Genomic DNA, 27,960 nt, shown 5'->3' on the forward strand with positions numbered 1-27,960 from the left:
GATATCGTCCGGCGGACTGATAGTCAGTGGGCCCCTTAATACGTAGAGCGCTGTTATTACTAGCCGAGCCCGACGTCTGCGTTTAGCTACTGCATACGCAATATTTTATCCAATAATAATTTACATTCAATATTGTTAGACTTACCGTTTTATTTATATTAGGATTTATCATTGATTTGGTAATATAACTATCATAATAATTAAATTAGTATTTAAATTGTTTTAATAGATATTCTAGTCTCCGCCAACGTATACTGTCACAGTGGCGCCATAGTTTTAGGCACCGTCCGCGGATGACGGCCGGTGGGCGGTTAGAAAGAGACAGCACACGTTGCCGGAGACAGACGTTTGTTTAATAAAATTATATCTGGATTTTTATGAAACACAATAATTGTTACTGAAGCAAATAAAAGTCGTTTAAGAGTTCCTGAGTCTTTAACTGAAGCTCGCCGTCATATAATATTTTATGCAATAATATTACATTATTTTGCCAAAGAAGCCCTTCGTCATAATAAGAATGTTAGGTACCTGATCTCTCTGTCTTGTTGTACCCTGGAGACAATCAGGCCGTAGTAAATCTAATACAGCGCGCCGCCGCGGCTCCTGCTCTGATTTTTGTAGACACGGCTTATGTAATATACTCGTACAACCCCGCGCAATTGTTTCACTTTAACTTATTGCTAGTAATTTCCTTTGTCAATTGATTTTAAAGGATAGTAAAATAATCGAATTTAAACTGTTGTGAGACATACTAATATTAAATCATTTTACGGTTAATACGGTACTGTACGGTTAATTTCAATCGGGATAGCGGCTGGGCTGTGCCGCCAGCATGGAAGCCTGTGATTCCTCAGCAGAATGCCGGTGAGTGTTGTGACAGTGTAGTGGACATAGTGAGTTCGTGCTGTGTGGCGCTACAAGTGTTAGGTGACCCAAACCCAAACACACCACTGTGCCCGCCTACAACGATAGCGCAAGACCTCCCCCAACCGGTTTTCTCGGCGCGCGCGCAGCGAGCGACGCGGCGCGCAGCAGCGGCAGTACGCAACACACGGTCATCGTGAACGCTGCTCGCACTATTAGTGCTTGAGAAAGGAGACCTAGGCTCTCCGAAACATGTCGCGCGAGTGACTAAAACAAGTGAGTCTAAACCGTAAAATGATTTAATGATAGTAAAATAGGGTTGAGTTTTAGGTAAGCGCGTAAAATAGCTTCAAAGATTTTAATGGCCTCTTAGCCTAATCTGTAGTGACCCTGCCTAGTAAGCAGGAGTTTGAATCCCACGCTTTGCTACGGCTCATGAGAGCCTGGAGTCCGCTTTGGCAACTAATCCCAAGAATTGGCGTAGGCACTAGTTTTGGAACTGCCATCTGACCTTCACACCCAGAGGGAAAACTAGGCCTTATTGGGATTAGTCCGGCTTCCTCACGTGTTTTACCGAAAAGCAACTGGTAAAAAATATATGTCAAATGATTTATATCGTACATAAGTTCCAAAAGACTCATTAGTACGAGCCGGGGTTTGATACGATATCGGATTGAAAATCGCCTGATGGTAAGCAATTAACATTGCCTATGGACACGTACAACACCAGAGGGGTTGTAAGTGCGTTGCCGGCCTTTTATACAGGAGTAAGCTCTTTTCTTGCAGGTCGTATCGGTCCGACATGATACGTCATTTATATATATTTATGTATGATAATCGTTGTCCAGCATTATCGTCTATGGTGCAGCGGCGGCGACAACGCAGCCCCTCCGCCGCAAATTTATAATTTCGCACAATTACCCGCCCGAGACATCGTTGCCCATAGACTTACAGCTGTATAGAGTTGGTTGGTAATAATACTATTAATATAACATGTAGGCCGTTATGTCAACTCTTTGTACACTCTTTGAGGTAACTCAGAACATTCATGAGTTTAATTTACTCATGAATCATGAATGTTCATTGCGTGTTTGGTTTTAGTAGATGGTAAATTTTTGTACACTCTTTGAGGTAACTCAGATTATTCATGAGTTTAATTTACTCATGAATGTTCTTTGCGTGTTTGGTTTTAGTAGGTTAGTTTTGACTATCATTTCTGAGTTTTGTATTGCTTTAATGCTATGGGTCCCATACAGACATTTGATCCCAAAAACAAACCTGATCGATGGATACCATTATTAAAAATTTGTCATCAAGCCCAACTCGTGCGTTGATAACGTGGTTGACAACGAATGACTTAACTCCCTAAGGTGCATACGAGGGATATCGTGGAAATATTCGTTGTCAACGTACTAAGCCTCGGTAGCTCAGATGGCAGAGCGATGGGCTGATGTCCCGGAGTCGCGGAGTCTGAGTCGCGGGTTCAAGTCTCGCCTGACATGAGTCTCGTTTTTCCACTTTTTCTTTACTTCTAAGCATTGCGGTCATTGAGTTATTATGACTATAGAAGCCATAACCAAACAATGAAATTGTCACCATCGCAACCTGTACCACGCGACCAAAACGTCGTAAGCGCCGTAAAATTCATGGCGCTTACGCTTTTAAGTCGCGAGATTCACGCTCCGCCAGGCGTGGCTTACTACGCGATTTCGTCGCATCGCTACAAGTACATGCGGCCCACACCAATTTTGGTGTCTAGCCATAGCAGTTGCCGCGCACCGCTACGGAACGGACGCCTGCTCGCTTGCGCCACCTTGTGGTCATATCTGTCTTAATAGACGCGTTTTGTTGGAAAGTGAACCTTCTGTACCGAGTACTATTATTTATTCTGTGGCTCCTCTTCCATAGTTTGTTGTCGGCCGACAACAACTTATGGCGCAAATTACTGGTTCTATGTGCCGGTTCTATACGTAGTAATTAGTCTAATGATTGTGGTACGGTTTGCACACGTTTCTGATTAATACAAAATTACTTTAAAATAGAATCTTGTCTACAACTTTCCATAGACCAATACCAGGACAGCATCGCAGGCAGGAGCGGCGGCAGACAAATAAATTCAGCCGCGATAAGCGCGGTATAAATCAGACTGGAAAAAGGGTCATGTGTTTGCGAAGACTCCCGCTATGATGTCATTGCCATAAGGTTTCATTGTATGTGTACATTTTAAAGTTAATGCAGTAGCTTTGTGATTTTATCTGCATGCAACTAATCAGTACATAGCGCAGAAGAGTCCCGAGGAACAAAGGATAACCATTACCATTTCTATTAAGTTAAATTCTTAACTTTTAAGTCCGATCATGGTTATCTAACCACACCCAACCATCAAAACAAACACCACACGCCGGTTAAACTCCAAATCCCCATTACAACGGGCTTGGCAATAAAAGTAACAATACAAGAAGTAAATCTTACATATTACGGGACTAGCTCGGAGCCGAGTAATTAGCGGGGGAAAAACGCGCGATATGGCGCGAGACGAATCAGTCTCACTGGAGGTACGAAGTTTGGAGACAGTTTTATTTAATATATGAATACGAGTAACCTACATGGGGTCCCACTGCTGGACAAAGGCCTCCCCCCTCGATCTACATCCGTCTCGATCTTGAGATATACGTACAGGTCCCGCCATCTCCGCCTGGGCCTGCCAGATCCTCGCCCGTTTTGCGGCACCCACACCGTGGCTATTTTGGCCCACTTCATGGCCGACCCAGTCCCATTTCAGCTTGGCGGTCTATTTATTTATGTATTCAAATTTTGATTCAGGCAACAAGGCCCGATCTAAGGCTCTGCATTTTAATATTAAATATTTTAATAACGGGTCACTCACGTACTCACGTACTCGGTTGGGGTACTCGCGCCGAGTCATCGGGAGCGGAGGGCTGCGGCCCGCAGTCTGCGCCGGTCCGTCACCGTCAACGCAAGCTCCTGATGACACTCCTCGCTACGGAGTGAAACATGTCGAGCGTTTCTGACTTAAAATACGTGAGTGACCCTTTATTAAAATATTTAATATGTCTGTGTCTCACGGAAGTTATGTTATTAAAATTGCTAATCTCTGCATTTTCCATCGCATTGTATAACGGAGAGTGTTTCGAGGAATCTGTACGGATTAATCCCTGCCGGTTCTTTCCGCAGCATTTTTTAATATTTCGGAGACGCCACCTCATATCCTTGAGAGAGCAACAATGCTGCAAGACCGGCCGTAACATGCGGTTCCTGAATATATCATAGAGAGCTTGTATTATGTGTGTAGATAAGAGTATGTAACTGTACATACCTATTTTAATGCCTTTCATTATGTATCAATCACATCATCATCATTTCCTTCAGTCGCCCACTGCTGAGCATATTAGGCCTCTCTTCGTGTACGCCACTTATCCCGGTCCTGGACTAGTCTCATCCAAAAGTGCCCCGCGATTTTTCGAACGTCATCCACCCAACGAGCCAACGGACGCCACGCGCTTCTTTCATCCGAAAGCGGCCACCAATCTGTCAACATTTTGGTCCTGCCATCACTCTGCCTGGCAACATGTCCCGCCCAACTCCATTTAACCCAGGTAGCAAAGTGACGTCAGCGACGTCATAATGACGTAATAATGACGTCGTTGACGTCATAATAAAACGTCGACGCTGACGTCATATAAATGCTGTTAGGGAACTTTGGTAATGACGTCACATCTCGCACCTTGGTGTGGCGTCGGATCTCGACATTCCTCACGGTCTTGAAGTATGTCTCACGAAAGTTTTAAAAGCTTATAGCACCTACAAGTATTCACGCCTCTATGTGCCCTATGGCAGTTAGCTCGCGCCCGAAGTTACGGAATGGGGCCGTTACAATTTAGCCGGGTTCAAATGTTAAATACCTAACCTAACTGCACTTTTTGTGTGCACTTTACTTTATTATTGTTATTAGTTTTGGAGGCTTTTAGACAGCATACATAGATATATATGGGTCTCAATGCTTAGAGAGGCGAATGGAGATAGCCTCGTTATGCATATTAGCAAGTTCCCCAGTAGCATTTATACGTCATTATGACGTAATAATGCCGTCATTATGACGTCGCTGACGTTATTTTGCTACCTGGGTTATGAATAAAAAGCCTGTATAGAATGTTGTCTTCGGTTACCGCGATAGTTACTCATGAAATAAAACTATGAAAACGGATTATATCGCGTATATTGAATTTATAATACATCCCGACCCCCGTCACCCGGGGGGGGGTTGTCACCCGTTGACCACGAACGCTGTAAAGGGTTCGAAACGTCGGGATGTATTATAAATTCAATATACGCGATATAATCCGTTTTCATAGTTTTATTTCAAGCCTGTATAGGTTGAAGTTGCAGTTAAAATTGTGTGTGGTCTCTTTCTCTTCCTCTTTCTTCTCTTCTTATTACGAATGTATTGTCTGAATGCAGAAGCGATATAAATTAAATCGATTTTGCTTTAAGTAAATGAAGATAGCATCACATTACATCTGGTGACATGTTATGTACTAATAAATATATAATATATAAAATAACTTGATAAAGTTTAACATACTTGGTTAAACACTCGTAATAACCTCATCTTCGTCAGTGGGATAACGACTTTAAAATTCCTAAGCTATTGTGTACGGAACAATGTCATATTTGAAATTTAAAAAAAAAGCTAAAACACATAGCTGGCCGAATTGAAACATTCCACTGGACCTAATACCGGACAGAAAGCACTGACTACAGATTATTACAAAAAAGACCATGGCCAAAGTTCGTGGCATCTGTGGCACCAATTATGCCGAATGAGGTTTGTAGAAGTACTCAACGTTTTTTCTTGAAAATTATGTTTGTAGCGACCAAATTTCCACCAAATATTGTTTTTATACTCCTCGACTGTAATAGTTGAATTAAGATTTCGTATACCAAACTGTAATTGGGTTCTTTTCATGTATGGGCTTCCAACTCAACTATAATATTGATTTCGAAACGGTTTAGTCAACTATAATGAATTTGACCAATCACGTGGCGCCGCATTCCAGTGGAAAAGACACCAACGCGCAACTATTTCATGAGTAATACCTATTCATACTTACCTAATTTTCTTTAATTATTTAGGTTTTATAGTAGAAACAGTATTATTTTAGATGTCGTAGAAAAAATATTGTATACAATAGTGATATAATCAAGCTTCTCAATCTCGTACCTTCATTAGGCCACTCACCAAGATTCGTGGCCTAAACACGGTACTCGACTGAAAAGCTCTGACTATTATATCACGATTGCATAAAATACCTACTATTTATCCTCTAGCGTCCCACCGTCAATAGTAAGAATTACCTGCAATGAAACTTAAATCATTATTATTACTTAGTTATGAAATATCATACACCAAAAAAACTTATGTTTTTTGAGAGCTAATGAAATATTTCGTATATTTTGTAATAACATTAATTGCGGTAAAGTTATAATTTATTGAGTTAGAAGCATGTTTTATCAGTAGATACTAGGTACCAAAGAGGATATAAATCTATCTTATTATGTCATACATGAACGGTAAAAAATCAAAAACAAAAAAAAATGTAAACGACTACAGTTATGACTACGGTTATTAAGAAACAATAATAGTACGTTTAATATTCTTTCAAACCTCACACGAACCGATCGGTCCCATAGAAATTAAGATGTGAACAAATACCAAAATGATGGTCGGCCGCCAGCGTACATAGGCTACGGAGACTGCTTAACATCAGGCGGGCCGTATGCTTGTTTGCCACCGACGTAGTATTTATTAAAAAAATATATATACTCGTATAGCGCGTCGCTTTGGACCATTTTCTGAAATTTCGTAATTTTAATTTTGGGCTAAATTCGACCTTAAATCAACGGGATAAGGTTGAATTTCTCAAATTTATGCTTACTTTGTTGTAACGCCTGTTGTATTGTGGCATGCAGGGAACTGCAAACTATGCGTTTGTGCTGAAATTGCTCTTTGTCTTTTTGCAGGCGCATTGACGAAAAATTCATTAAAGCAGATTTTTTTTAACGCAATCTTTGAAGTTATGTAAAACTATATATTTTTCACCTCAGCAGCTCGAACAAGCCTACTTTCGTCACTCCCTGGAGTGAGGAAAGTGCGACTTTCCTCACTCCAGGGAGTGAAACAAATGAGCTTTTTAATTTAGTGAAGGCCATGAACTGCCACTTAATTTTTTTTTTCTCTGTATTATTCTCTGTAATTCGAAATACATTTTAACCTCTAATATGTTCTCACTACTGAGGTGAAAAATTATGTGTGCAACACGAGAGCAATGTTATAAGTATAAGTATATATAAGTGTTATCAAAGATAGATATAACTCCGTAATAGATGGATGCAGTCTAAGGAAAAAACGTGCCTCGAAAATCACGAAAATTTGATTCTCGATCAGATGTCGCTACTACCTTTGGCCTACTCTCGTATAGAGGGCGTTGACGGTTTCGTTTGTTATTTAACAATTTTAACGCATATCAGTAAAAGAACATGGGTCAAAATAATAAAAATAATTAATGCAAATAAAAAAAATCATTTATCCATATTTAAATACATTTTATCGTATTTTTATAAATCTTCATTTTTAGTTTTAAAGTGTGTCGACAGATGGCAGTGAATTTACTGGGGTTACAAAATTTACTATGACAGTACCGCTCTAGTATAAGTTACTCTATGGTGTTATATACATCTCGTGTTTTTGAGTCCCTCGCTACGCTCAAGATTCCAACTTAGAATCTTTCGCTTTTTCGGGACTCAAAATAAACACTCGCAGAAAAAACCACCTTTCCTCTCTTGTTGCACAAATAACTATTTTTAAACATGGCATTTTAAATAGTAATTTACATTATTTCTAATGTTAAAAATGCGGTATATACCAGGTACATATTTTAATGCTCAGTTTATAATAAATTGCATTTAACTTCCGTCTTGTTTTCCTAGCTTCTCATTTTCTAACAGTTTAAGAATGAAATATAGGTTTTTTTTATTATGTCTATTACCTGATATTACCTAATTTAATCATAAGAATCATATGATACATATTTTTTTTAATTTAAAAGGAGGTTAGGGTTCATCTATTAATAACGTCACTCGAATTTCCGAGGTTTTTTGACCCCTACCCCCCTCCTTGTCACACTTAGTCACATTTGGTGTGACGTAACATTTTTTCAATGAAATCGGCAAAACGAATTAAGAATTATTTTCTCAAAATATTTTTGACAAAAGAAATATTAGTAATTTTATAACCCAAAACTGATTAAGAAAGAAAATTAAGAATGATTATTGTTCCCAAAACTTGTTATTTTTATTGTACTGCGAATAAAATAACTTAAAGAAGTTAAAGTGACGTCACAAGGTTTGTGACTCCCCTTCCCGCGTAGTGGTTATGTAATTTATAAATGGTTAGTAAGAAAATATTGAGGTAATATCAACAAGACATAGTCTTTCACATTTAATACAAGTACATATTATCTACCAAGCACACATCATTGTCCTTTATTTTTACGTTTTTTCTTAATTACACTCGTTGCTTCATCATTCAACTGCTGGAAGAATGCCTTTGAAGTTTTCAAAGACTTATCATTCGCTTCCACTCCCTTTGTAGTATTCCTATGCTCCGTAACCTTAGCAACGGTACCCTTCTTACGCTGCAATTGCTTTTTCTTCCTTCGTTCCCTCTTCTTGTCTGTTGAGCTCCTCTCTTCTTTACTCATTAAGTCACCTCTATGCTTCTTCTTGACTTCTTCTGGAGCGAGTAAGGCTGCGTCGCTGGTAGAGACTGGGGCAACCTCTTCCATGGATATAGCTGGAGTATTACTAACGATCTTAACTTCTGCTTGTGGCGCTCTAGGTGTGTAATGATAATGGCAGAGAGCATTCAGCTTAGCGAACAATTTCTTCATGGCTTCTTTAACCTCTTTATGCGCTTCCGGTTCTTCTTCTTCTTCCTTCTCTCCTGACGCTGCTTGCTTCTGTTTTAAATACTCCGCTTCGTAAACTTGAGCCAGACTCAACTTGCTCTTTGACTGATCAATGATTTCCGTTTTACGGAATTGTAGCTGGTCATCAACCGGTTTTTCTTTCTTTTCTACATCATCCCATGCTTTATCTTTGATTCTTTGCCTTATGATATCTTCGAGGGTAACTGTGGTTTGTTCCGTAATGATAGGTGGTGGTCGAGATGTTAAATCAAAATCAACAACCTCCTCTAATAAGGAGTTTTGTGGTCTCTTCACTGCATCTACCTCTCCTTTTAACTGCCAGGGTGCTTCTTTAAGCATTTTTTCTTCAAGTCTATTAATAGTTTGCTTTAAGCGATCTTGTCTATGCTCAAAATCTGATTTATGCTCATCCTTGTTATCCTTTTTAGTGTTAGGCTCATCATTTTCAACAGTACTCTCATCATCAGACTCGCTATCTTCCATAGCAGCAAACCTGACTTTTTTGTCCTTTTCCTTTGACTTTTTATCTTTAAGTTCAGATTTTTCTTGTTCATGTTCTCTCTCTTCATCATTTCCACTGTCATCTTGATCACCTTCATCATCTTCACCATCTTCATTATTAAAGAAGTCATTATACATGCCTTGAGCTTCTTCTTCACCAGATTCATCATCAACATCGTCAAATAAGTCTATTGAATCTTCAGAGTCAGATGCTGCTTTCTTCTCCTTTTCTTCCTGAAGAAGGAACTGCTCCATTTCATTCAATTTGAAAAATTTATCATCAACTATAGAACTTTTAGTCTTCTTCTTTAGATTGGACTTCTTTGACTTTTTAGGCTTAGGATTTTCCTCCATTTCTTCCTCAGATTCACTCTTAGTCTCCATTTCTTCCTCAGATTGACTCTTGGTCTCCATTTCTTCATCTTGTGACTCATTTTCTTCGTCTTTAATCTTTACAGGGAAGGTAAGATCTTTCTTTGTTGACATGCCGTTAGCTACGTCCCATACGAGTTGATCCCAGCACTGCGTGTTTTGCAGATCGATTTGCTGCCATATTTGCTCTTCATCGAAATCTTTCACAATCAATTTAGGCAGAGCAGAGCCTTTTCTCTTCTTTCCATCACTAATTTCTTCCGATTTTGTAAGGTCGTAAAGAGATTTAACCAAACTCGTGATGTCGTCTTTAACATCTTTTTGAACGGTCAAAAACTTGACCGGCTTTTCAGTGAACGTGTTGAACTTATCAAGAATATCCTCCATGTTTGTGTATAAATTAAGCTCGCTTTGTTTAGTGATAGGAATCACTTTTTATACAAAATCTAAACTTATTATTTACTACAAAACCACACCACACGCGGTTTGGCTGACATTGTCAAGTCAATGTCAACTTGACGTGACAAGGGTCATGTGCCATAGACCATCCATAGATACACAAATAGAAGTAGATCAGACTGTTTCAAGTAAAGGTAAAGACGCGCGTGGTAATATGAACATTGTTTCTTTAGCATTATTATTAAACAATTACATAATAAACAATATTGAAGTATATTAGTTTTTGTGTTTTAATATATTTTTGATACAAAACAGATGAAAATAAGATGGATATCTGATGAATTTACGATACGCACAAATACAAAATACAAGATACAAGTGCCTCAAACATCATCGTGTGACTTTTTGTTACTTTTGTTGAGTGCATTTCTTTCTCTCCTCCATTAATTATTTTCTTTTTATTGTGCGTTATTGTCGCTTTATTCGACTATATTCAGTTCTAAAATTACTATGCATCGCTATCATAAGATTCATAAGTAGTACGTGACCAGAAAACACCATCAAGCTTGTGTTTTCTAAAGAGATATAATCTCCGTACGCATAAAAAAAGTAAGTGCTCCTCAAGTAACTGTATACACCACGTTATGGATGACTCCATTCTTGCATTTCTTGCTCTCCGCACTTCAGTGGTCAGGGCGTCTTGTTTTTACTCGATACCTTGAGAAGTTCATTGTATTTCCGCCCACGTAATCGTAAAGGTTAAAATACCATGCATATGAGCGAGTGAAAGGTGCCTATTAAGAGTAAATATTTGTAATTTTTTTTTGTTTTGTTTTTAATTCGACGAGTGCACCATAGTTTTACTTTCGCGTGGCCATTTAGGCTAATCTTAATGTTTCTTCACCCTGCTTGAAGTGCTTGACAATACTTGACCTTTCATTAATATCAAGGTTCAAATGTGTAGCATTTTGATATACATGTTTTGCTAAACAGGTATTGAAATTGAACCATATTGCTTGAAACAGTTTGTGTAATTTCATTGTTGCATTTGAAGTGGCCTGGTATGCAAGTCTAAGTGAGTTAAATTTATTTGCTTACATAAAACTATGATTAAATTGGGTAGTTCATTAACACAAATAGTGAAGTGAAGATATTCCAAAAAAAAAAAAAAAAAAAAAAACAGTTAGACATAAGTTCTCTAAATGTGAAATATTTATAAAAGCATTTAACAATACAGCTGAATTAATTATTTATTCGGGCAAGATTAGGGTGTACATTCTTAGTACCTACATCAGCATTTCCAAAACTATGGGTTGCAAGCAAATATTGAGTGGGCTCTGAAACCATAAGACATTTCCACCGATCGAGCTATCGGAGCGTTACAAATAATATTTCATTATTATTATTTTATTTCCAAATATGCAAGTTTACAGTTCTAAACCAAAGCACTTACATACTACAATAAATCATATTAATAAATTACATTATATTACATTATATTAATTTACATGTCAAACTATAATTTAAATCATTTCTTAAACTACCAATTGTACTCAGTCATATGATTAAATTACATTATAAATAATTCAAATTGCACATTAAACCTTATTCCTAAAATTATCAAGTATATATAAATCACTCATAAATCAATCATATTAAAATTACACATGTATAAATCAAATCAAATTAAAATTAATTTTAATTGCCCACCTATATTGCGTTACAATTGCCAAGACACAGCCCAACACGTCTCACGAAAACACCTATACTATCGTGGAATATATCTGTATCAGCAACCTGCGCGTACAATTTGTTCAGCAGCAAAAGTGCTCTCCGCGTGGGAGCATTACCACCCCGTCGAGTGCGCGCAACGCTCCTCGCAAACGGGTGCGGGCGTCGCCGCGGTTCCACTGCTGCGCCACCTCCGCGCCTCAGAACGGGGACGTGCAATCCTATCTGCCCTAGCACACTCGGATTGTCAACTCTATTATTTAGAAGCTGATAGTAGTGCACTATGAGCAACAACTTCCTTCTCAATTCCAGAGTGTCCAATCCGACCATAGCCGTAACAAATAGTGACGGATACATATAGGGGTAGTACCCATATTTACGCCTGTATATAAACCTAGCAAATTTGCGCTGTATTTTCTCTATACTTAGGATATATTTTGCTTCGTGGGGATCCCAAACTATAGCGCCAAATTCCAGTCTGCTGCGAACGTATGCATTGTAAAGCCTTATGGCAACATTCGGATTAGGAAACTGGTATGCCATCCTCATGATAAATCCGAGTGTTTTGCTCGACTTCAAACATGTGCTTCATTCATGCCCCCTTTTTAAGACAGTCTGGACCAACTCTTATGGTGGGTACCGAATTTGGCAGGTTTTCTTATATGGGTCGGAGCTCAGTCAACTTTGGGAATCACTGACCTACATTATTTATTAATTTTTGAATGCCATGTTGTAAGGGGTGTTTGACACTATATTCTTCACTTTTAATAAAGCTAAGATCTATCAGCATCTTTTCCAGGATACGATTTGGCAGCTTTGAATTCAGCTGCATATTCTACAGATTAATGTGGTATCATAGGGTAGCTGCCATACACATCCACGTTATAGACAAAATAATAATAGTATTGCAGAAAATGCCCAGCATAACTAACTAACTAAATATAACCTATGGCAGAGGTTATTATTATTATTTATTTGATACACTAGCAGCTCTTGGAGCTGATGCGTGTATATCAAGCACTTGTATTTTATTTTGTACTTTTCAAAGTACCAACCAACCAACCAGTTGACCAACTTTTGAAAGGAATCACCAACCCAAGTAGAAATCATCAGTTTCAGGCATCTCAAGAACCATTGTTTCTGTCTGTTAAAACATTCACCGCTGAGCTACGGTCATAGCGCTATGTTGTAGCCAATAACATTCTAATCTAATCCTCATATTATATTGTTGTAGTATGGATGGTCAGGACCAGATGGAGATGAAATTCAGTGGAGGCAGTGAAGTCGGCGGGTTGGAGCTCTGCATTGTCTGTGGAGATAGAGCATCTGGGAGGCACTATGGAGCCATCAGTTGTGAAGGTTTGTTACTCATCATACTAACAATTTTAATAGTATTGGATTGTCCAAAAACTTCACACACATTTTTGTTACAAAATAGCTAATATTAAATTCAAAAGGCATATGCCCAACACATACTCATATCACAAAAAATATAGGTCAATTTAGCCAAAATTCACTTCTATAAGCCGTAACAGACAGGCGTACTGCGACCTTGGTCTTCGCCTGTTCGGATCGTGTGGAAGGTGGTCCGTACGTCCGTTAGATGTAGATGTAGTGTAGGGACGCCCGGCCGGAAGCAGGCGGGCTGTCGATCAAGTTAGAGCTGCAGGTTACTGCTCCGGCGGCATTCCCACACAATTCTCCTCAAATCTTGTTTTCCTGCAGAACATCTTTAACTGCTTTTGAAGGACTTTTGTATTAACAATATTTACTCTACCAGGTTGCAAAGGCTTCTTTAAGCGGAGTATCCGCAAGAAGCTGGGCTACCAATGTCGGGGCAGCATGAACTGCGAAGTGACCAAACATCACCGGAACCGCTGCCAGTACTGCAGGCTGCAAAAATGCCTCGCCTGTGGTATGCGAAGTGACTGTGAGTATTTACAAGGCGGCCTAGGCCAAAAGTCACTTGTATACAGAAGCTGGGCTACCAATGTCGGGGCAGCATGAACTGCGAGGTGACCAAACATCAACGGAACCGCTGCCAGTACTGCAGGCTGCAAAAATGCCTCGCCTGTGGTATGAGAAAGTGACTGTGAGTATTTACAATGCGGCCTAGGCCAAAAGTCACTTGTATATAGAAGCTGGGCTACCAATGTCGGGGCTGCATGAACTGCAAGGTGACCAAACATCACCGGAACCGTTGCCAGTACTGCAGGCTGCAAAAATGCCTCGCCTGTGGTATGCGAAGTGACTGTGAGTATTTACAAGGCAGCCTAGACCGAAAGTCACTTATATATAGAAGCTGGGCTTTCAATGTCGGGCAGCATGAACTGCGAGGTGAGCAAGCACCACCGTAACCGCTGCCAGTACTGCAGACTGCAGAAATGGCTCACCTGCGGGATGCAAAGTGACTGTGAGTATTTAAAAGACAGTGCAGACTGAAGGTTAGTTAGTAGCAGCAGGTCTAAGGTAAGCAAAACTGGAGAACATCAACTTTCAAATAGATAGAGTTACCCAGTTGACAACCATAGCAATGAGTGACAAGACATGCTGATCCTATGTTAGTTTGGTCCAGGACTGTCTCATTTCAAACATAGACATAGTTGCTGAGCCATTGTCAAGCTGAATAAGGACCATTTAGCGCAAGTTCATTTCGTGTAATTATTCTTAATTTTAGTTTTAAATGTGCTAATAAATGCTTTTTCTTTCTTTCTTTGTCCTACGCCAGTACTAGTAGCACCCAAAAGCAAGGAATGAGTATTACTTTCATGGTTCTTACTGACTGACAATTTGTGTTTGCTAGACTATGCCTATGAATGTTCTAGCTAAAGTGCAATTATAAAAGATAACCTGATGGGCAGTAATTCTTGCTTTGTACCGACAGCGGTCCAGCATGAGCGGAAGCCGATCGTGGACAAGGTGAAGCCCGAGCGTGGCGAGGGTCTCCATGACCGGCAGGCGTACTCTAAGCTGCTGGGATTGGCGGGGCAGCAGGGACAGGTAAATTTTTATTCCAAATAATTTAAAATCAATGAACTGACTCTATTGATAAGGACTTTAAACTTTAAAAAAATCACTACACCTTATAAAATAAAGTCTCGCCGCGTCTGTATGTATGTATGTTCGCGATAAACTCAAAACTACTGAACTGATTTTCATGCGGTTTTCACCTATCAATAGAGTGATTCATGAGGGAGGTTAAGGTGTATAATTTGTTATTTTGTATAGCCCGTGCGAAGCCGGGGCGGGTCGGTAGTATGTTATAAATTAACTAAAAGAAAAAAACCAGCCAAGTACGAGTCGGACTCGCGCACCGAGGGTTCCGTACTTTTTAGTATTTGTTGTTCTAGCGGCAACAGACACATAATCTGTGAAAATTTCAACTGTCTAGCTATCACGGTTCATGAGATATAGCCTGGTGGCAGACAGACGGACAGCGGAGTCTTAGTAATAGGGTCCCGTTTTTACCCTTTGGGTACGGAACCCTAAAAACTACACTGACGGCCTTGATCACTGTTTCTTTCGTATATGACAACTATATCAGTTTATAATGTAAAAACGTTGTACAGATAAATCCAAAAGAAGAACCGAGCGAATTCGGCGCGGTGTCTCCCGCCGCGCCTGCGATCAACTTCGCGCTCGCCGCTGCCGTCGCCTTCAACAAGGGGAACCCAGGTAAACTGTCTTTCAATTTTGTGTATTTTCAGTTAAAATATTGAGATAAAACGTAAAACACCCGCGCGACGGCTATGTCTTCCGTTGCAAGTTTCGCGTTATTTGTTAAGGTTTTAGATTCAGGTCACGAAATGGCAGACCCTACACCAATACAAGTGGAAGTCCCTTTCTAACAAAAGCTATCAAAAAGTGACATCCGCCTGTATTACAAGTTACAAGCTTTTGAGAAACGGGCCCCAGTGCCCTGTTTATCAAAAGCTTGTAGCTTGTAATACAAGTGGAAGTCCCTTTCAAAAAAGAGCTGTCAAAAAGTGACATCCGCCTGTATTACAAGTTACAAGCTTTTGAGAAACGGGCCCCAGTGCCCTGTTTATCAAAAGCTTGTAGCTTGTAATACAAGTGGAAGTCCCTTTCTAACAAGAGCTGTCAAAAAGTGACATCCGCCTGTATTACAAGTTACAAGCTTTTGAGAAACGGGCCCCAGTGCCCTGTTTATCAAAAGCTTGTAGCTTGTAATACAAGTGGAAGTCCCTTTCTAACAAGAGCTGTCAAAAAGTGACATCCGCCTGTATTACAAGTTACAAGCTTTTGAGAAACGGGCCCCTGGAGTTAACATGTTTTCATTGGTGCAGTGCCGGGTTATTTGGGCGCCGGCGACATGGAGGGCGCGCGCCGACAACAACTCCTCCTGCAGACTCAACTCGCTAAAAACCTCTTTAAGATGGGACAATTCGGTGAGTTATTGACTATTTGCCTTGAAAACGCAATTGATAAATGGCCATTTGTTTGGTCGCCGCAAAATAAATATGAAATTTAGCGTGCTAGTGCCTCTGTGAGATGAAATTTCTAAGTACTGAATCGACAAACAAATCTGTATAATTATCGAATCTGCCCACAAAATTTTAAGTGAATCGGTTGCGAAAAGCAAACTGTATAGAAGCGATACAGACATACTATAGTATTTTATACAATCGTGATATAATATAGAGCTTTACAGTCGAGTGCCGTGTTTAGGCCACGAAGCTTGCTGAGTGGCCTAATGAAGGTACGAGATCGAAAAGCTTGATTATATCACTATTGTATACAATACTTTTTCTACTATAAAACCTAAATAATGAAAGAAAACTAGGCAGGTAGGTATCTCAGTAGTACAAAAGACATCAACGCGTGCATAATATATGAATAGGTATTACTCAAGAAATAATCGCGCGTTGGTGTATTTTCCACTAGACCGTGGCGCCACGTGATTGGTTAAATTCATTATAGTTGACTAAATTGTCTCGAAATGAATATTATAGTTTAGTTGGTATATATACGAGTTCGGTATATGAAATCTCAATTCATCTATTACTGTCGACGAGTAGAAAAAAGCATTTTTGTCCAACCTAAAATGGAGACTTAAAACATTGTTTCTGATTTACATTTAGGTGCGTGTATTTTCAGTTAAAATTGGTCTAACTGAATGTTATTTGTAGGAGCTATCAACGAATACCTACAGTCAGCGTATGCGGCTCCGGAAGCGCCCCTCGCGCCCCAAGCCGATGCTCCTCAACCAGAAGGTAACTCTACCACAAAATAAATATTAGTTGATTTTTTATAGACCTATAGTTTCCTAATTCACATATCGAGGTACAATTAAAAAGTAATGATAAATAGTGCAAACTTGTAGTACCTAGTAGTTGTACATAATCAAAACAATAGTATACTTACAAATAACAATAGCATATAAATGTATAAAAAAGAGAAGACATACTTTTTTTTTTTTTTTTCTTCTAGGGGCTATGTAAGGCTCCAGAGCCTATGTATCACTGCGACCATCTCTGATCTATTGTGATCGCCACCTACTACAACTCTCGATCCAAACCTGCAACTTCAAACAGCTGCAGGATCTTTTTGGTTTCGAGAGACTTTAACTCCTCCTGGCGCAATATATGTCCACCCAGGATCAAGTCACGAGTGCGCATTAGGCAGGGGCACTCTGTGAGGATGTGTAGGGGCGTCTCCTCTGCCTCCATACAGAGTCTGCACCGCCCCATGTCACGTTTCCCCATAGTGTGCATGTGCTTATTTAGGCCGCAGTGCCCGGTAAGCACCCTAACCAAGTTGCGCAGTTGGTTCCTAGGCAGCGCCAAGGCGCTCGAAGACATTTTATTACAAGTATTCTCGCGAAGCAGAGGCTTCGCGGAGCCCTAGGGATCCGCGGAGCACACTTTGAGAATGGCTGCTCTGATCAATCATTGCGATCCATATAGAATAGAAATATTGTTAAAAAAAATATACTTTTAAGTTAACTACCGCTCAAATCTACTGTATTAGTATTCCTTTATCTACAGATGATTTTTGTTTCAGTGGTGGACCCTTCAGCAGTCCTTTCAACCCCAGAATCCCTGACGTTACACATGGCGCTCCCCGGGGGCGCACCGCCGCACTTGAGACTCCACGCCGTGTGCGAGGCCGGCGCGCGCCTCCTGGCCGCCATCAGTCGCTGGCTGCTGGCCATACCTGCGGCCAGGGCTTTGCCGTAAGTGCAACCAAAGATAGATATAACTCCGTAATAGATGGATACAGTCTAAGGAAAAAACGTGCCTCGAAAATCAAGAAAATTTGATTCTCGTTCAGAGGGCGCTACTAGCTTTGGCTTACTGTCGTATAGATGGCGTTGACGGTTTCGTTTGTTATTTAACAATTTTAACGCATATCAGTGAAAGAACATGGGTCAAAATCATAAAAATAATTAATGCAAATAAAAAAAATCATTTATCCATATTTAAATACATTTTATCGTATTTTTATAAATCTTCATTTTTAGTTTTAAAGTGTGTCGACAGATGGCAGTGAATTTACTGGGGTTACAAAATTTACTATGACAGTACCGCTCTAGTATAAGTTACTCTATGGTACAACTTTACGTGAGTTTCTGAGTGCGGGCATGCGTGAGCGTGTGCGTGAGGCGCGTGCTTACGCGAGCGCGCGTGTGTATGCTTGCACGTATGTGCATGATTGTTTGAACGTGTGCGCGCGCGCGCGTTCATGCGTATTTACGTGCTTGGGGGTCATCTATTAATTACATTACACGTTTAGGGGGAGGGAGGGGGTCAAGAAAATGTGACAGGGGGGAGGGGGGAGTCACAATACTTTGTGACGTCACTAACTTCATCAGTAACCGAAAATATATAGGTTTTTTTCTTTAATGAAAAATATTTTAATAAAAAATTGCCAAAAAGTGACGTCACACCAGGGTTTGCCAAATGTGACCAAGTGTGACAAGGAGGGGGGAGGGGTCAAAAAACCTAGAAATTCGTGTGACCTAATTAAAGGATGACCCCTTGCTTGTATGTGTGTGTGTGTGTGTGTGTGTGTGTGTTTACGTGCGTGTGATATACTTAAATATTAATCATCAATATTCTATAGATTCGAGATCCAAGTGACCCTGCTCAAGAAATGTTGGCCTGAGCTGTTCGTGCTAGGGCTGGCCAAGTTGTCGTCCGCATTGCAGCTGACTGCATTGCTGCCGCAGATGGTGGCGCACCTGCAGGCCGTGCTGCGAGAGCGAGCCGGCAACACTGAGTGCGAGCGAGAGCGCGGCGCCGAGGTAAACCTAAACTAGATGAGTAGGTTACTGGATCCTGTCACGGTCGCCATGTGTGGAGGCGATACGGAGACAAGTAAAACTATCAAACCTAGCTAACTGCATGGCATTTGCAATGACAAAGTGTTGTAATGACATCACTAGTAACAAATTTCTATGAAAATATGACTTGTATAGTGACACTACCTCACTTTGTACTGTTCAAGTTGGTGCATAGTTAACTTAGACAGACTATATTGTTTTCTTTTTTTGTAAGCGGATGAATCATCTTTTTCTTGTCTCTCGTTGCCATGGTTACGTTCTCCAAACATGCTTTTATTGTGTTGGTGTAAAGCCCTTTCCGTAATGGGCCATGTAGTAAATAGGCCAAGAGATTTTAATTTTTAGTCAGCAGGCCTCGCATTAAATACTTGTTGGTATGTTTCTGCCAGTAAAAAGCGCGACCATCTTAGACTGTTATACGTGATTTATACTCTGGCAAGCCAAGTTTGTTAGTAGAGAAAGGTGGAATTCAAATTTTGTATGGGAAATCGATCGGTCGCACCTACGTTTTTTCAACCATCCAATTCGCCGCCTCAAACCTGGCTTACCAGTGTATATTATTACAATAAAATGTTTTGTAATCATTTGTTTACAGATTACCACAGCGGACTATTCAGACGAGCGAGTATCAGAAGTGAGCAGCATGCTGACTCGCTTGCAACAATACATCGGCAATATGGAGCAGCTGCGTGTGAGCGAGAGGGAGCATGCGTATCTCCGAGCGTTGTGCCTGTTCTCACCAGGTAAAAATATTGTATTTTCAAAAGGAAGGTTTAAAAAAGGCGAGTGGAGTGACTATATTAGATAGAACCAATGAGGATATAATAAGATAGAGCGGTACTGTCATAGTAAATTTTGTAACCACTGTAAATTCACTGCAATCTATCGACATACTTTAAAACTAAAAATGAAGATTTAAAAAAGTACGTTAAAATGTATTTAAATATGGATAAATTATTTTTTTATTTGCATTAATTATTTTTATATGATTTTGACCCATGTTCTTACAATGGTATGCGCTAAAATTATAAATAACAAACGAAACAGTCAACGCCCTCTATACGAGTGTAGGCCAAAACTAGTGGCGCCATCTGATCGAGAGTCAAATTTTCGTGATTTTCGAGGCACGTTTTTTCCTTAGACTGTATCCATCTATTACGGAGTTATATCTATCTTTGATAGAACCAAAGAGAATTAAGAAGACAGAGTGCGCACTCCATACACCGGATTTGTTACCAAAAAGTTGAAAATAGAGTTACGGTTAATCCAGTTATGGTAGGGATGGAATGAGACGCCAAATAGAAACCAGTATTTTATTGGTTATGTAACTTATAACAGAACAAAATCAAGTCATACAAGTGAAGTACCTAACTAGAAAACATATAACGTGTGAGCGGAAAGTGATACGCTGGGGCGTTCTCACTCCTTGCTCGATCCCACGGGGGATGTCCACCGCTAGACTAAAGGTTAACCGAGGATGAAGCTTAGGGCGGTACGTAGAGACGTTCTCGACCCGTGCTCATTTGTTGGTTTACCTAGACCGCTAGCTAACGAATGAATATCGGCCGTCGTTGCTTCTTTCATGCTTCCTCGTGGGGAAGTATGAGATGCCTTCCCATCCCTTTAGGGGATTTTTGGCGGTCTCAAATCGCCACCTGCAACTACAGGTGGGTCACTTCTGTGCCCTTTCCGTTGGGCTGTGGCTTCTTGGAATTGCCAGGCTGGCCGTGGGTACTGGCCTTCCATGGCATTTTCTCCTTCATTACTTCGTATGAATCGCAGCGCCTTTTATACAGTGCCGTGCGCCGCTCGGAGATCTCCGCGCGCGCTCGGGTCGGTCGGTCCGCTGAGCGCAACGGGTAGTAGCAAAGATAACTCCGTAATAGATGGATACAGTCTAAGGAAAAAACGTGCCTCGAAAATCACGAAAATTTGATTCTCGATCAGAGGGCGCCACTAGTTTTGGCCTACACTCGTATAGAGGGCGTTGACGGTTTCGTTTGTTATTTATAATTTTAACGCATATCAGTGAAAGAACATGGGTCAAAATTATAAAAATAATTAATGCAAATAAAAAAAATCATTTATCCATATTTAAATACATTTTATCGTATTTTTATAAATATTTATTTTTAGTTTTAAAGTGTGTCGACAGATGGCAGTGAATTTACTGGGGTTACAAAATTTACTATGACAGTACCGCTCTAGTATAAGTTACTCTATGGCAGGCGCGGATCCAGCCCTCAAAAAAGGTTGTGGTCACAGCCACCCGAAAACCGAAAATCGGCCAAGTGCGACTCTAAGTTCGCTCATAAAGCAATTATGAGTCATGAATGACTTTTGAATTTGATTACCTATTTCCTTTTTCCTGCGCATCAGGACTTTGGCTTTGAATTAATTCAGAGCTGATTTCGTCCAATTAAATAGTCAGTTTTGATTAAATTCCAAATCAATTTCAATCAATCTTTTTTTTTGTTTCCTATACTAGCCACAGCTAGTAAACCAATAGGGCCATTCTTTGAGTAGAAATCTGGTTAGCAATATCAACCTCAGGTTTATGATAGTACGCCAAAAAGTTCTTTCCACTTTCGACAGCCATATTATGGTAACGATTGCGTTGATGATGCAGCAATAACCCTCCTTCACCTAATAAGTTGTTAAAGGCTTTCAATGGTTCTTTCACAAGTCGTCCAGGGTTCGATCTACCGAAATCGGAGGCATATGGTAGGTGGAGGGTAGTGACAAATAAGGCACAATATTTGCAATAAAGTCCCTGATCTTTATGTGAAAGCACAAGCCAGTGGAATTTTTCAAGATGTGATTTTTGGACATGTTTTCTGTAGAAATATAACCCATATCTAAATCGTCATTCACTTCAGCCGGAGGACTCCCAATTTCACTACCAATACTCAATGCCCCAGCCTCAACCTCAGCTCTAGGTTTTAAAAAAAAATATGTGTTAATCTTTCGCGTTGAAGCAGTATCATGACTCCGCTTACGTCCACTTGTACCACTACCCTTTTTCTCCACACTACCTCTACCCTCATCACCCTGTAAAACAATGCAACCAAAACTCAAAACAACATGCACAAGCAAGCTTTTCGAAAATATTAAAAATTGGCGTGAGGTGGGAGAGGTCTTATTTTTAAATGTATTTTATATTAGATCCAATCTTGGTTAGCTGTAGGACTGTAACTTAAAAAAAAATAGGTAGGCAATTTAATTACCAACGTAAACTAAATCTATTTCCTGTTCTATGAAGTTTCAACCTTTCGTTGTGTATAATTAGCATAAGCAATTATGTGTAGGTATGACGCATAGATAAATAAATAAGCATAGAGTACTCCATATACCAGTTTCCTTACTTAATATATAGTATGGTAAAGTTTGAAAATTACTAATAATACATACGTATTATGAATCATTTTTAAACTCCCTTGATCCTAATACTTAGTAAACGTAGTTACGCTTAGCTGACTTATTTCCCTATAGTATGAGGTATTCCATTACTACTCAATCGACCACTAAATATGTAGGTAAATTATTTTATATTTGACTAGGTACATAAAGAATCTACCCAATTAAAATTTTTAAATCTAAATGTTCATTCGAGATAGCATGATATGCCCCATAAATATATACCTATTGCACAGCTGCGTGAGTAGTTGTAGGATTTAATTTTCAAGATATTTACTTAGTCATTGACTAGAAGACGCCAAAAAACCCCCTCAAGAAAACAAATCACACACAACACGAAATATCATAAGTACAAATAATAAATCGATAAACAATGTAGGTATTGAATATTTTATTGGATAATTTGTAACTTTGTTTTATTATAAAAGTAATATACATAGAGTAGCTTACTTACACGTCGAGAAACAATCAGAGCGATAAATTGCTCTGATTGTTTAGGTAAACCCTGGCCGAAATTAACAAAAAACAAAGTTAAAATAAAGTTACAAATGATATATAGAGTAGGGCATTGCATTAGAGCGGTAAAATAGCAATAATTTCATTAAAATAACTTACCATTGTGTCGAAACAACAATCACACTGTCACAGCTATTTTACCCTGACTGACATTAACAAAAAACTTTTAAAGAATGGCGGCTTGCCTCGGAACTTTTGGCATTTTGGCGGGAATCTACATGTGCATGCATACAACTCAATACACTCTTGCTTTTAAATTAGTAGATCTGTCTATTGTCTATGGTCTGCGCGAGTGCGCGCTTCCAACCAGTAGTCATCTCTTTTTTTCTAATACATATTCATGCGCCAAAAAGAAACAGATAATATGTTGTCAAAAATGTGACAAAAAGTATCACCATTTTTGTCTATGGCTCTTTGCTGCGTTCCGAATCACGCACGATTCATTGTTTTTATTTTTTATTTTATGAAGGCCTATCGATCACAATATACCGTGAAAGTGTAAAAAAGGTTGTGGGCATGCCCATCTTGCCCACAACGGTGGATCCGCGCCTGCTCTATGGTAGTAGTGTGCGAGCGAGAAAGTATTCGGATCCGCGCGCCTCGCGAGTACTAATGTTATTCTGTCTCGCTACAAGTATTATTATGATATCTGTCCACAGACGGCGCCCCAGACTTCCTGAGCAAGAAGCTCCGCGAGCTGCAGGGCTCCGCGCTGCGCTCTCTCCGCTCCCTGTGCCTCGCGGACGAGGAGCGCTGCGCGACGTTACTGCTGCAGCTGCCCGTGCTGCGCGCCTTCACCGGGCCCTTCCTCGAGGACGTGTTCTTTGTGGGTATGTAACCGAACTACCACAAAGGGTCTCCGTTTCAGCTTGGCCAAAAATGCTTTCATATCACTGGCTCAGCTTTTCTTAGTTCACAATTGGCCTCAAGATGGGATCCCACAAAAAAGCGTTTTGAACAGTGTGATAGGAGCATTTTCACATAAAAGTGTACCATTAACTTTTTTTAAACCATCAACTTTTGGGTTATTTTTACTCAGTATCATGAGGACAATGGATTTAAAGAGGGAAAAAAGCGTCTCAAAAAATTACGTTTTGTGACGCATTTTCACATAGGTACATTTTGTATTCACCTACACCCAAAATTTGTATGAAAAACTAGGAACACTTTTTCTTTGTTTCAATCAATAGTCCTCGTGAGTCTGAGTCGAAATAATCCAAAAGTTGTGTTATTTTCGAAAAAAAAAAAGTAAATGGTACAATCGGGGACATTCCGAAAAATGCCAAACCACTTCAGAAAAATGTTACCTCGATCCTTAAGCACCCTCCAGACTACGCGGCACGAAGCCGCGAACGCGAGTGTGGAGCCGATTTCGCTGATTAGCGAACTAGACCCCACACTCGCATTCGCGGCTTCGCGCCGCGATTCGCGCACGAGTGTGGAGGGCCCTTTATAAGCGAGCTAAACTCCGCCTCCCATAGATAACCAATTACTATGCATTTAGGATTCTTAATGCTAATAATGAAAAGGGTAAAAACAGGTAATGAGACAAACATTAGGTTTATTAGTTGTTGTTGTTTAGGCTAAGCTTCGCCTCCCCATAAAGATAACCAATTAGAATGCGTTTTGGATTACTTATCTTAGTTTGCAAATGCCGCCCGTCACAAAGACAATGGACGGCAATAAACTACCTAACCTTTTTTTTCAACACCCACTTTTTTAAGTGCCATGCTATCACTTCACCACTTTTATGATATCGCCTGACCGTATGCAAGACGTTTAAACGATTTTTGTCCTTAAGGTGGTACACCGGGAATGTCCCCGATTGTACCTTCTTTTTTTTTTAAAGAATTTAAGACTGACAGACAGACGGACATGGCGACACTATAATAGTACTCAGTGGACTATGGAACCCTAAAAACGATTCTTGCCATTATTTTTTTCTTATTTTCAGGATTCGTTGGGGATGTCAGCATTGACGACGTCGTGCCGTACTTGCTCAACGCCGAGCGCTGAGGTGAGTGCCGACCAAATTAGTAGATTAGTACTTATCAACGATACCAAAATATATATCGCTCTCTGTCTAGCACCTACATTCTGAGAGAGACGAAGACACCTTAAAGCATCTGCTGATGCCTTGCTATAAGATATCGGCAGATACCAAAATATATATTACAGCTTCGTGTGTGGGCTCTGTCAAATAGTACGTAAAAGATATCGGCAGATACCGACAGATACGGCATCTGCCGATATCTTTCACGTTCGTTATCGCTCCGTCTGTGATGGCCTGATGGGCTTTACTAATACTTGGCTACTACTAATACCTTTCTAACTTTCTTATACTTGAATTTTTGTTTTCCAGGCAATTCTAACGGCAGTAACTTGGCTAAGGTAATTGTGTATTAGCCTAAACTTGTAAAAGAAGTATTTTATATGGATATTGTTTAAGTAAAACTTTCAGTGAATATGTGAGGAATATTTGAAATAAATAATTATTGCTGTAACGAAATACAGTTAAATATGTGTGATTTCTAATGGTGAAATATTGCAATATAACAAGATTTGTTTAATTAAATGTATGATTTTACAAAGAAAATACTACGAACTGAATGTTTATAAAGCTTTTATAGCAGCATTGTTAAGGTTAATGCTGAATTTTATCAAATGAAAGTAAAAAAATCGTGTTATTTAAAATTTGTAATTACCTGTAAAAACAATTGTATATCGTTCCTTACTTCGAGAATATTTGTTTAAAATTTATTTGGCGAAAATTTATGCAATACAAATTTACAGATTGGTAGCTTATATGTGGTATTTTCTATAAAAAGGGACCTTATTGTCGATGGCGCTTACGCCATTATTAACGATGCTCCGATATAAATACAATGCCTCGCGACGCTGTGCGGCGTAAGCGCCATCGACAATAAGATCCCTTTTCATAGAATACGCCCCATATGGTGGCTTAAAGTCAATGTGGCGAAGACCGTCTACACAAGCTCTTTCGTCGGTCTTAACTCTCGCGTTTGTACACATACCCCACTCAACCTTTTCGCCGCCATGGACTTGATATAAAGTCAGTACATTTCGTGCACGACACGCCACGACTTCATATCAAGTCGTGGTTTTGGTCAGGTTTGTTTACGTGCACAGATGATGTATTTCTGTTGCCGCTATAACAACAAATACTAAAAAGTACGGAACCCTCGGTGCGCGAGTCCGACTCGCACTTGGCCGGTTTTTTTAATAAATGTGTAGTGGTCACTATGATCTCGAGTATATTTACTTTAGAAATGTAACATAAGTTTTAATTCGTCCATTAGTAAATGTAAGCTTGAAGATTGTAATGTACTTAGGTACTTACGTACGTTTAGTTTTATTATGATTATGAATGTTTTAAAAATTGTGGAATTTTATGACCCAAGTGCCTTAATTATAAAAGTATTTGTAATAAAGTGATTAATTTTATTTATATTTGTTATTATTCAAAAGAACCTGTTGGACTAATAGTGTCATGCTGGGGTCACAGTGTAAAAAGTAACAGTGGCCTTTGATATTGCGAAAAAAATATTCGGCTGTTTCATACATTTTGGCTGGTCTATTTTCTATGGGAGGGTGAATGTTTTTTGCGATTTCGTGGTTGGTCCCATAGTAAAAGTTGCTCAGTATTATTTCCAAACCTCCCTGGCAACGGGAATGCACTTATTTTTTAGTCACCGTGTATAGACTGTGCTGGGGTCATACAATTTTAAACTTTTTAGTTCAGGCATAACGTTGTTTCTCAAGCATAGGTAAGGCTCAATTTCTGTTGTACTTACTTACTTCCGTTGGCGCTACAACCCTTTGTGGGTATCTTCCTCCAGTTGTCGCGGTGCCTGGCGACCTTCTTCCAGTTGGTAAACTTTCCCATCTTCCTTAGATCTTCCTCTACACAATCCATCCAACGCTTCTTAGGCCTGCCATGCGGTCTTTTTTGTTGCGGCGTCCACCTTGTCATTACTTTTGCTGCCCTCTTGTCCGGCATCCTTTCAAGGTGACCCGCCCATCTCAGCCGCTGCGACTTACAGAAGCTGACGATGTTCTCGTGCTCTATGAGTAAATCCAACTCGTGGTTCATGCGTTGACGGTAGATATCATGTTCTTTTACAGGACCATAGATCTTTCTGAGCACTTTTCTTTCGAACACTGCAAGTTTTAGTTCGTGTTTCTGACCTAAGGTCCATGTTTCGCAGGCGTAAGTCACGACAGGTCTGATGATGGTACGATAGATAATAAGTTTAGATCGTATGCTAAGCAATTTCTGTTGTAGGGTTTTAAAATACACGGGTAAAAGTATTTTTAGAAGTTGTCATCATTGTTCATGTTTGCTGTCTTTTACTGCGTCGACACCGCGCTAACATTTTACAATAGGTACCCTTCTATTCTAAATGCCGAAGTTTTGGAATTCACTTGCTGTCATCCTTATTACTGAGGCAATAGAGATCACTTTAAATATCAAGTGGCCATCATTGCCTGTAATTGTGAATAATCCCTGAATTGTCGGTCGGTACATCAAAGAATGCCTGCCGATGATCGTGCTCGAGTCTATACAATCGCCAATAATCGGACGCTTTAATCGTTCATCATGTGCCATTGTGTTGTGTAGACCAGCCATAGGGTTTAATACTCAATTTGCCGGACGTGGACGCACTATTAGAAAAACTAACAATATATTTTGTTTTATAGCTCAGAAAACAGCACAATAAAACTGAGTAGAAAACCTCACAATGCTTCATAAAATACTATTTTTATACATTTCTGATGTCAAACAAATGCATATCAGTTAGAAACTAGATAACAATCAAACTC

The 27,960-nt window shown here is 39.7% G+C and overlaps 2 protein-coding genes across 5 annotated transcripts; one reads left to right on the top strand and one right to left on the bottom strand.

Moving 5' to 3' along the window:
- Positions 1-8,354: 8,354 nt before the first annotated feature.
- On the bottom strand, positions 8,355-10,249 carry LOC134751571 (U3 small nucleolar ribonucleoprotein protein MPP10). Its single transcript, XM_063687030.1, has one exon. The coding sequence runs from the start codon at positions 10,131-10,133 to the stop codon at positions 8,418-8,420; it is 1,716 nt and encodes a 571-aa protein (XP_063543100.1). The 5' UTR covers positions 10,134-10,249; the 3' UTR covers positions 8,355-8,417.
- A 297-nt stretch (positions 10,250-10,546) lies between these two features.
- On the top strand, positions 10,547-26,580 carry LOC134751542 (nuclear receptor subfamily 2 group C member 1-B). Of its 4 annotated transcripts, XM_063686995.1 has the most exons (13): positions 10,547-10,754; positions 13,111-13,235; positions 13,657-13,806; positions 14,761-14,876; positions 15,446-15,551; positions 16,184-16,285; positions 17,027-17,110; positions 17,901-18,072; positions 18,963-19,143; positions 19,778-19,925; positions 23,775-23,945; positions 25,070-25,132; positions 25,478-26,580. In XM_063686995.1, exons 2-12 carry the CDS (start codon positions 13,112-13,114, stop codon positions 25,129-25,131), a joined length of 1,416 nt encoding a protein of 471 aa, XP_063543065.1. In that variant the 5' UTR covers positions 10,547-10,754; position 13,111; the 3' UTR covers position 25,132; positions 25,478-26,580. The 4 variants fall into 4 exon arrangements, with proteins under 4 accessions (XP_063543065.1, XP_063543067.1, XP_063543068.1 ...); XM_063686997.1 differs by lacking the exons at positions 10,547-10,754; positions 13,111-13,235; positions 13,657-13,806 and adding an exon at positions 14,019-14,129; XM_063686998.1 differs by lacking the exons at positions 10,547-10,754; positions 13,111-13,235; positions 13,657-13,806 and adding an exon at positions 14,019-14,129 and having other exon boundaries at positions 14,764-14,876.
- The last annotated feature ends 1,380 nt before the right edge of the window (positions 26,581-27,960 follow it).

Source organism: Cydia strobilella, chromosome 22 (genome assembly GCF_947568885.1).
Source record: "Cydia strobilella chromosome 22, ilCydStro3.1, whole genome shotgun sequence".
NCBI classification, from domain to species: Eukaryota; Metazoa; Arthropoda; class Insecta; order Lepidoptera; family Tortricidae; genus Cydia; species Cydia strobilella.

Bases quoted from the DNA above. Each gene is read 5' to 3' on its own strand.
- LOC134751571 (XM_063687030.1), bottom strand. From the start codon at position 10,133: ATGGAGGATATTCTTGATAAGTTCAACACGTTCACTGAAAAGCCGGTC.
- LOC134751542 (XM_063686995.1), top strand. From the start codon at position 13,112: ATGGATGGTCAGGACCAGATGGAGATGAAATTCAGTGGAGGCAGTGAA. The intron at 15,552-16,183 runs GTAAACTGTCTT...TCATTGGTGCAG, and splicing joins CTTCAACAAGGGGAACCCAG to TGCCGGGTTATTTGGGCGCC. The intron at 19,144-19,777 runs GTAAACCTAAAC...ATTTGTTTACAG, and splicing joins AGCGAGAGCGCGGCGCCGAG to ATTACCACAGCGGACTATTC.